General features: G+C 38.8%; 1 protein-coding gene across 1 annotated transcript; it reads left to right on the top strand.

Annotated features, from left to right (window-relative positions):
- Window positions 1-501: 501 nt before the first annotated feature.
- tgm2a (transglutaminase 2, C polypeptide A) lies at window positions 502-15,313 on the top strand. Its single transcript, XM_067447162.1, has 13 exons — window positions 502-614; window positions 3,741-3,920; window positions 4,629-4,856; window positions 6,026-6,144; window positions 6,249-6,377; window positions 8,260-8,437; window positions 8,919-9,048; window positions 9,660-9,763; window positions 9,849-10,091; window positions 12,080-12,355; window positions 12,975-13,135; window positions 13,927-14,063; window positions 15,156-15,313. The coding sequence occupies exons 1-13, from the start codon at window positions 605-607 to the stop codon at window positions 15,301-15,303; spliced, it is 2,043 nt and encodes a 680-aa protein (XP_067303263.1). The 5' UTR covers window positions 502-604; the 3' UTR covers window positions 15,304-15,313.
- The last annotated feature ends 359 nt before the right edge of the window (window positions 15,314-15,672 follow it).

A 15,672-nucleotide genomic window follows, 5' to 3' on the forward strand; every position in this document is an offset into this window, starting at 1 on the left:
ACAATAAAATGGAAACACTAATACTATTTCTCCTTATATAGAACCTTTTTTGGCATAAAGTGCTCTTTAAAATTGAGCCAAGAACCCTAAAGTTCTATAAAGAACCTTCTAAGAATATAAAAGTTCTAATAATTCTAAATGTTCAACATTCACAATAATTGGTAATAGTTTGCAAGTAGTCCTATCGATTACGGTTTTAATCAAAGTGACTCCAAGTACACCTAACAAAGCGGAATAAAGTGAGGGAAAGTTCTGTCAGAGCTAAAACAGATCACATCCTCAAATGAATGAAAGTGACTCTCTGATTAACAACTTTACAAGGGTTCACATATATATAGATCATAATTAATGTGCTCCAATGACCCCGCAGAGACTGTTCGTCAGAAATAGACTCCGGTAACATGACATGCTGTAATGTGATTTAATGCCATCAGACAGGCACCGTCATAAATAAGAGCAGGGGTTCAAAGACTACGTCCCTTGACACCACCGTAACATTAGGACGCAACGCTCGAAATATCTCTCCAGTGACCCCAGCACCAGCTGAAGTCACCCAACACGGATTCACACGCCGCGCGCAGGCCAAGCATTACCGCCTGGGACGATGGACAAAGGTAAGATCAACTTCATGGGAGCATTTGAAACTAAAACAGCACGTTTATTATTGTGCATTCGGATATTTTGGGGGAAAATGTGTGGGAAATGTTCGGCCAAGTTATATTTACAGACACTGTGAAAGCATGGCTAATTTGTTATGTACATGAGGTTGCAATATAAAGATAATCGGTAACACTTGACAATACGGGTGCACTAATATGCATTAATTCATGCTTAACTAATGCACAGATAATCATGAGTTAATGTATGACTAATAGAGAACTAACCCATTTATTAATGATTAATGCATCAGCAACTAATTAAGATCCATCATGATTAATAGATTAAGTAATCATTAAATGTTATTAGTTAAATATGTAATAATGTATTCATTCCTTAATAACATATTAGATGAACTAATAATTCAAATGAATGTGTAAATTACCACAAGGGGTCAAAGCCATGCACTTTAACTTCCAGTTTTCTGCTTTAATAATCATTAGCTAATGATTTATAAAGGTATCATTATGTTATGACTTTATTGTTGGGGCACATGACTATTAACTAATTGATTAAAGGGGGGGTGAAATGCTGTTTCATGCATACTGAGCTTTTTACACTGTTAAAGACTTGGATTCCCATCTTAAACATAGTCAAAGTTTCAAAAACTAATGTTGGACGTTTGATAGAGTATTTCTGTGTTAAAAATACTCCTTCCGGTTTCTCACAAGTTTCGGAGAGTTTTTTTCGAGTATGAGTGAGCTTGACGTTAATAAGAGCGGAAGGTCCTTGTATGGGCCGTACGGGCTCTTCTCCCGGTAGGGTGCGCGCGCGTGACTAGAGCGAGAGAGGAAATGCACGCCGTAAACACTCCGTGCCGCGCTCCACTTTATTCCTATGGGTGACATCAAGCAACTTCAACGCTTCAGCACAGCATTCCGGGAAGGCAGCGCTGCATTTGAACGCAGAAATGACGGGAAGCTTCACAACATCGCGGATCTCCACGGTCACTGCTGTCACAGGACTTCACCAAATCATACCAGAGAAGTGTGTTTTTGACGGAGCGGTCCCAGTGATAAAGGTTCGCTCCTGCTTTGGAAGCAGCCGGTGAGTAAAACTGCTTCAAATGTCTGTGCTGTTGGCTATCGTCGCGTGAGTAAACATCAGTAAACGACACGATCGTGTGCTTCGTCATTCAAATGCGCTAACGGACTTCATTGTTGTTCTATGTATAACGTTACACTAGTCTGACGTGCAAAACCGTTTTGCTTGCTACTGCTAAGGTTTAGTCGCATACAATAGTCCATAAACCGAATCATGTCCTCATAAACTGCGAGTAAAGACACACAAATGTTGACAGGCCACTAAATACAGTACATACCACAGAGACGGACGTCCTGCTGCTGCTGTTTCTCCTGTTCAATTTATTTCAGCCTCCGAATGATTCTGGATCATATATCTATTAGCTGAGATCAATAGCCATGAGTTTCTCCACGCTTGAGGACGTCACCGCTTTGTGCGCGCTCGTGATTCTTTAGCTCCGCCCACACGATACGCCTCCAGGCGCTCGTTTTTTTCCGGAAAGACTCGGTACAACCATTTCTTTTATAAATATAATAAAACTAAAGACTTTTCGGAGATATGAAGGATGCTATACTACTCTATAGGTACTCAAGATTGACATGAGATTGACTGAAACTGAGTGTTTCACCCCCCTAAGTGATATGTGATTAAGTGACGCCCCATCCCATCATTTATTTCCAAATAAATCTGTCTCTTCCGGGATACCCTGAAATTTTGAATATTCCAATCTAATATGATTTCTGACCTGTAGGTTGCCAGAATAATAATCTTACACGGTGTGTTAATAGGCCAGAGGAGAACTGGCACCCCGACTGAGTCTGGTTTCTCCCAAGGTTTATTTTTCTCCATCATGCCCCGATGGAGTTTTGGTTCCTTGCCACTGTCGCCTTTGGCTTGGCTTGCTCAGTTGGGGACACTAAAAATATGATTAAAGTTATTCAATTTATTATACAAATAAAATGTATGAATTAGGTCTTATTTAATTCTATAAACTATAATACTGATCTGCCAACATTGTCGCTATATGATAAATTAAAATAAGCTGATAACATCACTGTTTTCTCCAGTACGACTGTACAGCCAAATCTAATTTTGTCGCAATATTATCCTGTTTGACACTGTGAAGCTGCTTTGACACAATCGTGATTGTAAAAGCGCTATATAAATAAAGTTGATTGATTGATTGATATGTAATTGTGGTTATGGGTTTTGAATTAATTTTGAATTAGTTAATAGTCATGTGCCCCAACAATTAAAGTCATAACATAATGATACCTTTATAAATCATTAGTGAATGATTAATTAAAGCAGACAACTGGAAGTTGAAATGCATGGCTTTGACCCGTTGTGGTAATTTACACATTCATTTGAATTATTAGTTCATATAATATGTTATTAAGGAATTTATACATTATGACATTTCACTAATACAAATTTAATGATTACTTAATCTATTAATCATGTATAATCTTCATTAGTTGCTGATGCATTAATCATTAATAAATGGGTTAGTTCACCATTAGTAATACATTAACTCGTGATTATCTGTACCTTAATTAAGCATGAATTAATGCATATTAGTGCACCCGTATTGTAGTGTTACCCCAAAGCTGCTGTCACTTCACTTGTCACTTTCACTTGTCAATCTAACAGATAATTGCATTGCATGACCTTAAAAATGATTGTCTTAGGTTGAAATCCTTTATGTTTTTTTCTATGACAGTCAGAATTGCTGTCGTTGTGCGTTCACTCGTGACTGAGGTGTTTATCTGTTTTACATAGCTCCATGGGTCAGAGTGCTAAAGCGTGACATGGTTTTTGCATCCGGTTCTAGCCGTGCGTGACGTCCCAGTCCAAAGCATGCAAATCCATTTACTGATTCCTCAAATGTTAGTCAATAATTGATGGGCATGTGTCAAGAATAGAAATGCTTAAATGCCAGCATGTGTTCTTCGCCAGTGAAAATTACAAACGCAAATGAATGTCATAAATATTTGCACAAGGGCTTTATTTATTTTTTTCAAAGATGACTGCATGTTTTCTGTCTCTTCGCTTCACAGTCATGGAAATCGAATGTGTTGACCTGGCGTGTGAGGAGAACACCACCAATCACCACACGCTTCTGAACGGTGTGGACAGACTGATCGTGAGGAGAGGACAGCCGTTCACCATCATTCTACACCTGCGACCGGGAACTCACTTTCAAAATGGGGCCGATGTCAATTTCATCGCCAAAACGGGTTCCTCGATCACTTCCATCCTATTCACACTTTACATAAAACATGCAACTACATATCGGAACCATTAGGTACCAAAGCAACCCAACATCATGAGTTGGTGATACAAGTGAACACAACCCCTGCCAGTGGATAAGTAGAGCAGAGTTTAACTTTTAGGCAAATGATGTGCAGCAACAACCAATGGGAGTGCAGAAAGTGAAGCTCAAGCCTGAAAAACGACATTGATCCCTTGGAAGACAAACGCCTACTAGCAACAATGTTGAGCAAACACAATTAAAATGCTGACAGTGTGAATGCACTGATATCTAAAAACACAGATATTGGTACAAAAAAAAAAACCACCTACATCACTATAAGTATCCACCACTGAGAGCCATCAGCTGAAAAACATTTTCCCCTATACAATAACACATGTATAAATCCTTCACAATTAAACCAAGAACATGCATGAAGAGCATTGAGGCTTGTTTAACTTTCAATACTAATGACTTTAAAACACTTCTGTTACGGGCCGTCCCATGACAGTGAGGTTTACTCCTGCATTTAGAGGATTTACAGTGCTGAAAGGCATGACAGTAATGCTGCACACACAGTCATCAGATCATACGCTAGTGTATAATTAGAAACATCATGTAAAGGATTCAAAATGCTCATGTCACATTTAATAGAACATGTGTTTATCAATACTGGCTGTCTGTTTGATTTCAGGTCCGATACCCTCGGTGGAAACACAAACCAAAGCCAAATTCAGCCTCAGTAAACTCATCTCCAGATCATGCTGGAGTGCCACTGCAGAGACAGCGTCCGACGGCAGAGTCTCTCTGACCGTGTGCTCGCACCCAAACGCCCCTATTGGAGTCTATAAGCTGATCCTGGATCAGGGAGAAGGAGTTGGGCTGGGAGACTTTGTCCTGCTCTTTAACCCCTGGTGCAAAAGTAAGCTGTTTTATCATTAGAGATCAGTAAATACTGATGAGCACATGCAGTAATTAAGCAGGGGTACATCGTGAAAATGAATAATTTTTGGCTCTGTGACACGTGACACAGAGCGGGGTCAGCGCATGCTGAGGAGCACAGAAGTCGCCAAATTTCTGCAGAGTCAGCAGCTAAAGACCTCCAAACTCTGTGTGGCCAGTAGATAGCTCAAGAACAGGGCGTAGAGAGCTTCATGGAAGGGCTTTCCATGGCCGAGCAGCTGCATCCAAGCCTTACATCACCAAGTGTAATGTAAAGTGTGGGGTGCAGTGGTGTAAAGCACACCGTCACTGGACTCTAGAGCAGTGGAGACGTGTTCTCTGGAGAGACCAATCACGCTTCTCTGTCTGGCAATCAGATGGACGCATCAGAGTGTAAAGTTTGGTGGAGGGTGGGTTATAGTGTGGGGTATGGTTGTTTTTCAAGGGTTAGGCTTGGCCCCTTAATTCTTCAGCATACCAAGACATTTTGGACAATTTCATGCTCCCAACTTTGTGGGAACAGTTTGGGGATGGCTTCTTCCTGTTCCAACCTGACTGTGCACTAGTGGAAGATGCACAAGGTGGAGGAACTTGACTGACCTGCACAGAGTCCTGACCTCAACCCCATAGAACACCTTTGGGATGAATTAGAGCGGAGACTGCGAGCCAACATTAGTGCCTGACCTCATGAATGCGCTTCTAGAAGAATGGTCAAAAATTCCCCTAAACACACTACTAAACCTTGTGGAAAGTCTTCCCAGAAGAGTTGAAGCTGTTATAGCAGAAAAGAGTGGGCCGACTCCATATTAAACCCTATGGATTAAGAATGGGATGACATTAAAGTTATTGTGCATGTAAAGGCAGATGTCCCAAAACCTTTGGTAGTATAGTATATCTTCAATGGTACCCGCACAAAGGGTTAAAACAGAATTTTTGCATACGTGTTTCAGTGTAAATGGTCAGATTAGATTTTTTTTGTCCATTTTAGACCCTTTTTTGTCAAATCATAATGTCAAGACTTGATTCTAACATTTGTAATGGCAACACTGATATTGCTCTGGTTGTATTTTACATTAGTAAGTCACTTTGGATAAAATCTAACATTAACACGTTAAAATGAATATTCTCAATTTGTGTTGGCTGTTTCAGAGGACTCAGTATATCTGACGAGTGAAGCCGAGAGGGAGGAATATGTCCTCTCTCAGGATGGGCTGATCTACCGTGGGATACCCAAGCGTATCACGGTCCTACCGTGGTCTTTTGGACAGGTTCTGCTTCTCGAGATATCTCTATGATTGCTTCACAGTGCCAATAAACACTGAGATGCAAAGCATTAATGCTTCACTGACATGTTTGTCTTCCGTTTCAACAGTTTGAGCCAGGCATACTGGACATCTGCTTGCAGATTTTGGATGAAAGTCCAAACTACATAAGTGACGCAGCTGTGGATTGCTCTGAGAGGAGGAACCCTGTGTATGTGACTCGAGTCCTCAGTGCCATGGTTAGTAATGGCCCTCAAACATTACTGAAGTTACTATACTAACTATACCTTAATTTGGATGTGTTCTGCTTGATTATCACCAGCTCAACTGCTATTCAGTTGCATCATACAACTTTATTTACTTTAGTTAGTTTACTTTTACGTACCGGTAGTTTAGAGTCTCACCTACATTTGATTAGGGTTGGGAATCGAAAATCAATTCCAATTCCTCTTATTAATTACTGTGTGCATTGTATTATGACTTTTAACCATTTAAGCACAAAATGATCAACATGCTGTTTTCTGTGCTGCACACACATCCAGAGCACACGCACAGAAAAAGTGATTTTAAACCACTTAAAGGAAGTGTAAGATTGTGGCCAAAACTGGTACTGCAGGTGTATCACCCCTGAGTTCTCGTCTGTGTCTTTTTACACCTAAACAGACAAATTTGTCAAAATATTTTCATAAACACAGTCGGTTAAGTCTAAACTCTTTCCCCGCCTTTGACGAAAATCTCGAAATTAAATGTTTGTGACAATGACACAAATGATAGTGGTGGCTGGTAACTTAAAAAAAAATATATATTTTGAGCAATAAAAAAAAATGCAGACGGGTAAAGAGTTAAGTGAATGTATTTGAGAAGAAAACGCAACAGTATATTAGATTCGTGCAGCTCTTAAAGTGACAGTGGCCTAATATTCCTGCTGTCGTCTCTATAATAATGTTAATCAAACAACAAAAGACAGAAAATGTACTCACTGTTCTTGACTGAATAACTACATTTGTAAAGGAAATGTAATTTATAAAATGTTTTTTGATTAAAGTTTCTGTAATCCATGAAAACACTGTTTATTTCAATTGTATCTTTGTTTAGTTTTGTGCAATTGCAAATTTTTTATTTGTTCTTTTTAATTTTGTCGACTGTTAACGTGTTTACTTGTCTTTAATGCTTTAAATGAATATTAGTTAGGCTAGTTGTTTTTGCAATGGTATTTTTAAACCATAGGCAACAGTTGCTTATGTAATACATTTGAAAGATATCTACGTTTTTTTTTTTCCTTATTGGACTTGAAATTAGAAATCGTTAAAGGTCCCGTTCTTCGCATGTTTTCGAAGCTTTGATTATGTTTACAGTGTGCAATATAACATGAGTTCATGTTTCGCGTGTAAAAAAAATACAGTATTTTTTCACACAATTTACTTATCTGTACAGTGCTGTTTCCTCTGTCCTAAAAACGGCCTGATGATTTCCTTGTTCTATGAAGTCCCTCCTTCAGAAACACATAACGAGTTCTGATTGGGCCAGCGCTTCCCGTGTTGTGATTGGACAGCAGCTTAGCGCACTTTGCCCGGAAAGGTCCCGCCTCTTACCATAACGGGGAGATGCAAACGCTGAATGCGCGCTCTTCTCCACGGGCGAGAGCAACGAGACCACGCCCCCTATTTTGCGTGTTCTTGAGGGCGGAGGGTTAGTCAACAAACGGTTCTAGTGACGTCATTCCTGAAGGAAGTGCAGGGGTGTAGTCCAAACTGGCCGTTCGCTGTAGGCTTTGAAAGGGAACTTCTGTTAAATAAAATATCTCGCTTGGCATTGAACTTTGAGCTTTATAATTTTACAGGTATTATCTATGCTCTAACAGCAACATTTCACACTAACTAAAGTTTGAAAGATGGAATCGCGAAGAACGGGACCTTTAAGAATTGGAATCCTTAAAATTCAACTGATATCTAACCCTAGTTCCGATTTAGCAAAAATATCCAATTCTGATTATTTTGAGACTATTTTGAAACAACATAATAGTAGTAGTATATTCATTTTATTTTTGCATGCACTGAAGAAAATGTTAAAGATGCTTTGAAGAGCAAAACTCACTGCCATGTGTTGTATTGTATTGTTCAGATCAACAGTCTAGGAGATAAAGGAGTTCTGGTGGGGAACTGGTCAGATGACTATGAGGACGGAGTAAAGCCCACCGTCTGGAAGGACAGCTGCTCCATCCTCCGGCAGTGGAGTAACGACGGCTACAGGGCGGTGCGTTACGGACAGTGCTGGGTGTTCGCAGCTGTTGCCTGCACAGGTGATTCATTAACTTCTGAAATAATTATCACAAGTCTATTAAAGGAACACTCTTAATTATTATTATTTATTTATTTTAAAGGGTAATTTTCCAACTCCCATAGAGTTAAACAGTTTTCAAATCCATTCAGCCGATCTCTGGGTCTGGCGGTAGCACTATTAGCATAGATCATTGAATCTGATTAGACCATTAGCATCTTGCTAACGTGACCAAAGAGTTTCGATATTTTCCCTATTTAAAACTTAACTATAAGACCGACAGAAAATAAAAAGTTGTGAACATTTTCCCTAGCACGCTCCCTGTGCAAGTCATATTTGCATAATTTTAAAAAAATGAATAACCTTCTTTCATAACCTCCACTTTTCAGTAATCATGTACTTTTTATATTATTTAAAATGTTATTCAAATTGTTCCAACAATTATCATTAGTCTCAGTTATGATAGATTCTGATCTCCATTTTATGCTTGATTTGTGTCGCAGTATCCAGAGCTCTGGGAATCCCGTGCAGAGTCGTCACTAACTTTGGATCAGCGCGTGACACCAATGGTGACCTAATAATGGAGCGTTTCTACAATGAATTTGATGAGAACATTGCTGATGACTCCATATGGTATGTATAGTGAAGCCAAACTTATTACAGATAAAGTTAAAGGAAGTGTATGTAAATATTGTGGCCAAAACTGGTACTGGAATCACTTACAAATGACTGTAGAGCGGTGTACTGTTGTCAGTGATAGAAGTATTTGAAATTAACATGATTTCTTAATGTCTAGTGACATATCAAGGCCATTTTATGATTACTTGAAATACATATCTCACACACAGCTCCTTTAAGCGGTACATTCTTAAAAATAAAGATTCTTTATTAGCATTTGTTGTTTCATGAATAACCTTTAATATCCATAAAATCTTTCTATTCCGCAAAAGGTTCTTCAGATATTTAACTAATTATGACCTTTATGAAAATAAAGGTTCTTGATTGGCATCTATTGTTCCATGAAGAACATGTAACATTCATGGAATCTTTCCATTGCACAAAAGGTTCTTTATAGTGGAAAAAGTTTCTTCATGATATTAAAATGTTCTTTATACTATAGGAAAACAAATACTTGGGGAACCAAAAATGACTCTCTTATGGCATCGCTGCAAAACCTCCATGGTGGGACCTTTATTTTAAAGAGTTTAAAGCAAATCGGAAAAAAATACCTTGTCCTTGCTCAGGAACTTCCACGTTTGGGTGGAGAACTGGATGACACGTTCAGACCTGGCTCTCGGGTATGAAGGTTGGCAAGCGAGCGACCCAACACCACAGCGCATGAGTGATGGTGAGCCAATAATCAATGTCTGATAGAAGGGAAAAAGCAGAGGCAGTGCAGAAGGGCTTCAGTTCTGTTGTCCTTCTTCTGTCAGGTGTCTTCTGTTGTGGTCCAGCCTCCGTCAGAGCAATTAAAGAGGGCGAGCTCACTTTCGAGTATGATGTCTCGTTCTTGTATGCGGAGGTGAATGCTGACGTGGTGGAGTACATCAAACTGAGAGATGGAAGAGTCTTTAAGATGGGAGGATCCACTACGGAGGTTGGGAAATTCATCAGCACTAAAGCAGTGGGGCGAGATGAGAGAGAGGACATTACACACAACTACAAGTATCCAGAGGGTAGGGAGACATTCTGGGTACTTCATTCATGTATGGTTAAGTGTTAAGATTGGTAAGCAAGAGGATGCCATGCAGGTTCCATTGCATTGCCAAAATGTAATCAATATACTGTTATTATTGTACTATTGATAAAAGCACTTCCTGTTATTTTACAACTGGTGCATCTGTTCTGCTGACGGAGAAAAATAGAGCTGAATGCAAAAAAAAAAAAAAAAAAAAGATTTTTGACCAATTTTTGTGAATCAAAACCATTCAGCATAAATAATGTAGTTTGATTCACAAACAATTTTGTTTTGAGTAAGACCTTTTAATGAATTAATCAAAAAGAGTTAGCATTTGATTCAGTCTGACGAATCTTTCTCTTATCAAAAAAAAAATATTCCTAAAAGAATTACAAACAAAACAGGCATTGTTACTATTAATCAGAATCAAACTGAAAAAGAACTGAATAGAAATATAGCTGCAAGCAGCAATTATCAGGGCCAAGCAAAAATAAGATAAGACATGCCAGTGTGGCTGGAAGTGTCAGAACATTAAGAAGATTTTTGGCAAAATAGCTGTAAAACCGTAATCACTAATAATATGATTTAATGGTTTATCACTTTCGACCAATAGTTGGTGCAGTTACGAAATTGATGTGGTTGTGGTGGGAGTAAGGTGACAATGACACATTCAAAGTTTTGTGTCAATATGTTAAGGCATTGCAGACATACAGCTTCAGAGTCATTTTGGCATCATCCCATCAACTTTGTTTCATCTATCGACACAAAATCCATAATGTTTTGTTGACAAATTCTGAAGATGATACAATTTGATTTTGAAAATCATACAAAAATGGTATAGGAGGAGTTTGGGGGGGGGGGGGGGGGATCAAAATGGCAGACAGGAATTTTGGTAAAATATGGTAAAATCGGTATCTATGTTCTTGGCATGAACAAGGGAATCTATTTAGTTTCATTACAATATTAATTTAATCAAAAGTTAGATTTTTTTTTTAGAAATTTCTATTATAACTTTAGACCACAAGGTGGCGCTGCACCAAATCTTTTTGAGTAACTTTCAGGGCATGGTTCCAAATACTGTGTTTTATAACGATGCACTAATGTCGTTATAAAACATAGCATTTTACAACAAAATTCAAAATGGTCAAAAATTGTGTATAATTCGACGCATGCTACATCAAATCTAAAGAGACCAGTTTTGGGATTTGTGGCCAAAACATTGAGAATTTATGAGCAAAAATGGAAATTTTTCATATCTCCTAACCACTAGGTGGCCCTGCACCCTGAAACTGTGCAAATAACCACAGGTCATGGTTGTCATAACACACCAAGTTTGGTCAGAATTCGATAAAGTGTTACAGAGATATTCTCACGTGCATTTTGGTGCACTCTTCATCAAACAGTTTGAATGTTATTCAAGAATGGTTTGAGAAATCAACTTGAATTCCATAACTTTTTGTCAGCATGGTCTGTAGATGATCTGGAAAAAAAAGTTTAATGACTGAAAATTTTGTTTCTTGCCCTTACAGTTCAAAAGTTTTTAGCACAACCATACATTTTGACAGTTGGTGGCACTAGAGGGATTGAATTAGAGGCTCCAAATTAGCTATAGTGATATTTCAGACTATCCTCTATCTGTGTGCCAAATTTCATAAAACTTTGTACCATACAATTCTATGGGCTGCCATAGACTCCCATGGCCGAAGAAGAAGAAATGGAAGAATAACACCGCCAATGGACACAATGGGTGCCTACAGTGCTTCGGCGAGCTATGTTTGTTAGTCATAGTGTGGCGCTAGTCTAGCTGGCGTGATAGCAATGGTAAGCTTGGTTAGGCTAGTTTAAAATACTGGTAGAGACACAAGCATACAATCATGACTTTTTCTCTTGGTCTCAGTAGGATAGTAAGATCGCCTGGTACCGATAAATAGTGACGTTTACAAATTTCACTTGTCCCAGTAATGATAAAGACTGTATTCTGTTCAGGTTCTGAAGAGGAGAGAAGGGTTTATAAGAAAGCAAATCATCACAACAGACTGGCACAGGCCGGAGAGGAACCTGGTTTACACATCAAGATCAGAGTGACCCCAGATATGCAGATCGGCTCTGACTTTGACGTCTACGCAGAGCTCAAAAACAACACCATGGTCACAAAGTCTTGTCGGGTCATGTTTTACGCCCAGGCAGTGTCATACAACGGCAAACTTGGAGAAACCTGTGGACTGGGCGAGTTTACAGAGATGAATTTGGCTTCTTCTGAGGGTAAGACTGGTTCGGTAAAGGTACAGTATGTAATATTGACAGCTAGCGGTTGAAATGGGTACTGCAGTCCAAACTCAAAATATTGGAGAGGGTTGTGGTTCCCGTCCGTTCCTCCTCCGCAACAGGAACAAACGCAATTAACAATCGCCTTGATGAGCCTTACACTGTAAGTTGATGAGTTTATATATTTGCGTTTAATGTGTGTCTAGTCATAGAGATTTTTTAAATGGATGGTGAGGTTTTTTAGTCAGGTATCCCAGTTTGTTTACTGGCTTCAGTGGCTGCAATATGCTGTGTTTTCTGCCAACAGACAACCTGGGGTGTTGAAATACTATTAAGTAAATTGGCAATGGGCAGAATCACACAGACCAAAACAAAAAACAATATTCTGACACGGGTCACACATTTCAAAGTAGAAAAAACTGGCTGTAGCATTGTTCTTTGGAGAAACAAGTATCTGAACTTTGCTTGTTTCCTAAATCTCTGCAAACATCTTTAATCCTGTGCTGTGCTAGTACCGTCAAAAAAATTACATACAGCACCTTTAAGTTGTAACATTTGTGCATTCTTCATACGTATTCAAAAAGGTGGCCATTTTACATCTTGTTTTTTGTTGCAGAGGGTAAGGTAACTCTTCGACTGGAGTATGCGGAGTACAGTAAAGCCGTAACTCAAGACAGGATGATCAAACTGATGGCTTTACTCATCGATGCAGAGACACGGGAGTTCTACAGAGCAAAGAAGACCATCATACTGGACAGCCCTGAAATAATCGTCAATGTAAATCTAATCTGGTTTCATTATACTTAGCTCAACAATTTACATTTACAGCATGTGCACTGTAAAGCAAACATACACACAAAAAATGTGCTGCCTTAAATTTAAGTACAATCAACTTGGCTGTGTAAGTCAATGACTTAAAAAAATGAGTTGAAACTCATAACTTAAAAAATAAAGCTTAAAATGGCTTCACTTATTTTGATGGGCTAAATTAATGTAAAAACATATGTTGTGACTTATTGATTATGTGATAAAAAAAATTTTTTTTTTTAAAAAAAGCACGTTTATGGAATCCCTAAATAGACACCAAAATGATGGACAATATTCAACTCATGTTTTCAAGCAAAACCCATTTTGCCATTTTGGTTTTGATCCCACTTTCTAAATCTTTTTTTTTTTTTTTTTTACAGATTTAAAAAAAAAAAATTATAGAGGATCAAACATCCCTAAATTTAAATGGAAATGTCAACACCATTCATCTAACACCATTTTATTACATCAAAATGTGAGTGTCTCAGTAAAGCAAAAACCCTTAATCTTTTCTGAAAAAAAGCTTTTTTGGTTCACTTTTTTGACTTTACAAACATTCAGGGGCTAGTTAGATTATGCTCATTGAAACAAACATTTTTAAAACCATAATGACCTTACTTCACAGCGGGCCTAATAAGTGCTGAACTGAAACAGGAGGGTTTTAAGTTGCTTGTTGAATTGAGACAGCCAGTACACATTTAATCTGAACGAACGTACGCGTGACTCACAGCTCTAATAAGGTGCGATCCGTTCCCCCGCAGATTCTGGGTGTGCCGAAAGTGGACCAGATCTTGGTGGCAGATTTAGTGCTGCAGAATCCACTGCCGGAGCCCCTGGAGAACTGTGTGTTCACTATACATGGTGCCAACTTCACCGACAGCAAACCCATCACTCAAGAGTAAGTCATCTGATCACTTAGGACTGGGCTGTGAAACTACATTCCCCTGCTCTGCCAGCGGACATACCTGGTGTCACTTTAACTCATCACTTGATCAGTTTGGGAGACAGATGCAGCATTCTGCAGTGTTAATGCATCAGTACAACATATAATGAATACAGCGGAAGGGAAGTTACTTGAAATTGTAGACTACAAGCTACTAAATAGTTACAGTTTTATCCATCCATCCATCCATCCATCCATCCATCCATCCATCTAATCAATCTACTATTCAGAACATCATAGCCATCACATTAATTTTGTGGCATGTATGCTACGTGTGAAAAAAAAAAACGTTTTTGGAGTATTGTCTGATTGTAAAATTGTAGCCTGACAAGCCAGACCCACATCAAGATGTTTGGTCTGGAAACTCACCATAGACAGGGCTCAATCTGAGGGGCGGGATAAACGATTGTCTTTCAAACTCCCGCTGCACGCGATAGGATAGCGCTACAACCAACCAGAGCAACGAAGGTGAAGTGAAGCTAACAGATTAAACTTTCGCTGTATCCGGTCGGCAAAACTCCAAACACATCTTCCCTTTTTAAGAATGACTTCAGTGCCGTTCTTTGTTCTTTTCTCAGAGAAAAGCTTAACTCCAAGTCTTCCAGAGTCGCGGTCAAAGCTGATTCAAAAGACCGCCGTTCGCCAGTTTCTGTCTTTACTGGAAGCACACAAACGCAACTCGGCCGTCATTATGTTAAGCCCCGCCCACCAATTCTATACACGATGTGATTGGCCCGACCAGAGTTTGGCTTTTACAGCTCAGAAGGGTATTGAGAGTTGCTAGACGACACTCGTGGGCAGATTAGATTTGCTGCCGCTAGGGTGCGTCTAGATTTCTAGGCTAGTAAAATTGTGCATGCATGTAAATATCTTGAACTGCTACTGAAAACTTTAACCAAGTTAAAATTTCTGCATTTAGTCCCATTACACTGTGTTCTGACTACAGCAGATTTCCACATGATGTGTGACACTGGCAATTCATTTATAGCTATTTTTAATACAAAATAAAAACTGCATGGTTGTAACATTTATTTAATTTTTTGTCAGGGTTGAAACAGTTGGTGCTAAAGAGTTTGCCACCGCCAAAGTGCAGTTCACACCAAAGCTGCCCGGACAAAGAAAAATACTGATAGATTTCACCAGCGATAAACTTCACAACATTGAGACCTACGAGAATCTAGTCATCTATGAATAAATGAGCTGTTTTTACTTATGCTTGTGATGTCTTATTCTGTTAATGGTATCAAGCTTTTTTTTATACTTGGGTTGGTGTGCAGAAGCATGCTCAGAGACATGATTTTGGTGCTAGCACTTTTACATTTTCAGAAATGTTCATGTCTTGAACAACCCAAATGCCTGTTTTGGTTCAAAAAATGAATATTTTGAATATTTTGTAGTCATGACTATAGAGTTGATTGATTATAATTACTGTGAACACAAAAAAAAAATATTCCAGTCGACAAATAGAAGTGTGGTTGGAATAAATTGCCTTTCATTTGCATGTCTGATGTGCATTTTTCATGTTAGAAAAACAGAATTTGAATATTTCATCAATGGAAAACTG

Source organism: Pseudorasbora parva, chromosome 6 (genome assembly GCF_024679245.1).
Source record: "Pseudorasbora parva isolate DD20220531a chromosome 6, ASM2467924v1, whole genome shotgun sequence".
Taxonomy (NCBI): Eukaryota; Metazoa; Chordata; class Actinopteri; order Cypriniformes; family Gobionidae; genus Pseudorasbora; species Pseudorasbora parva.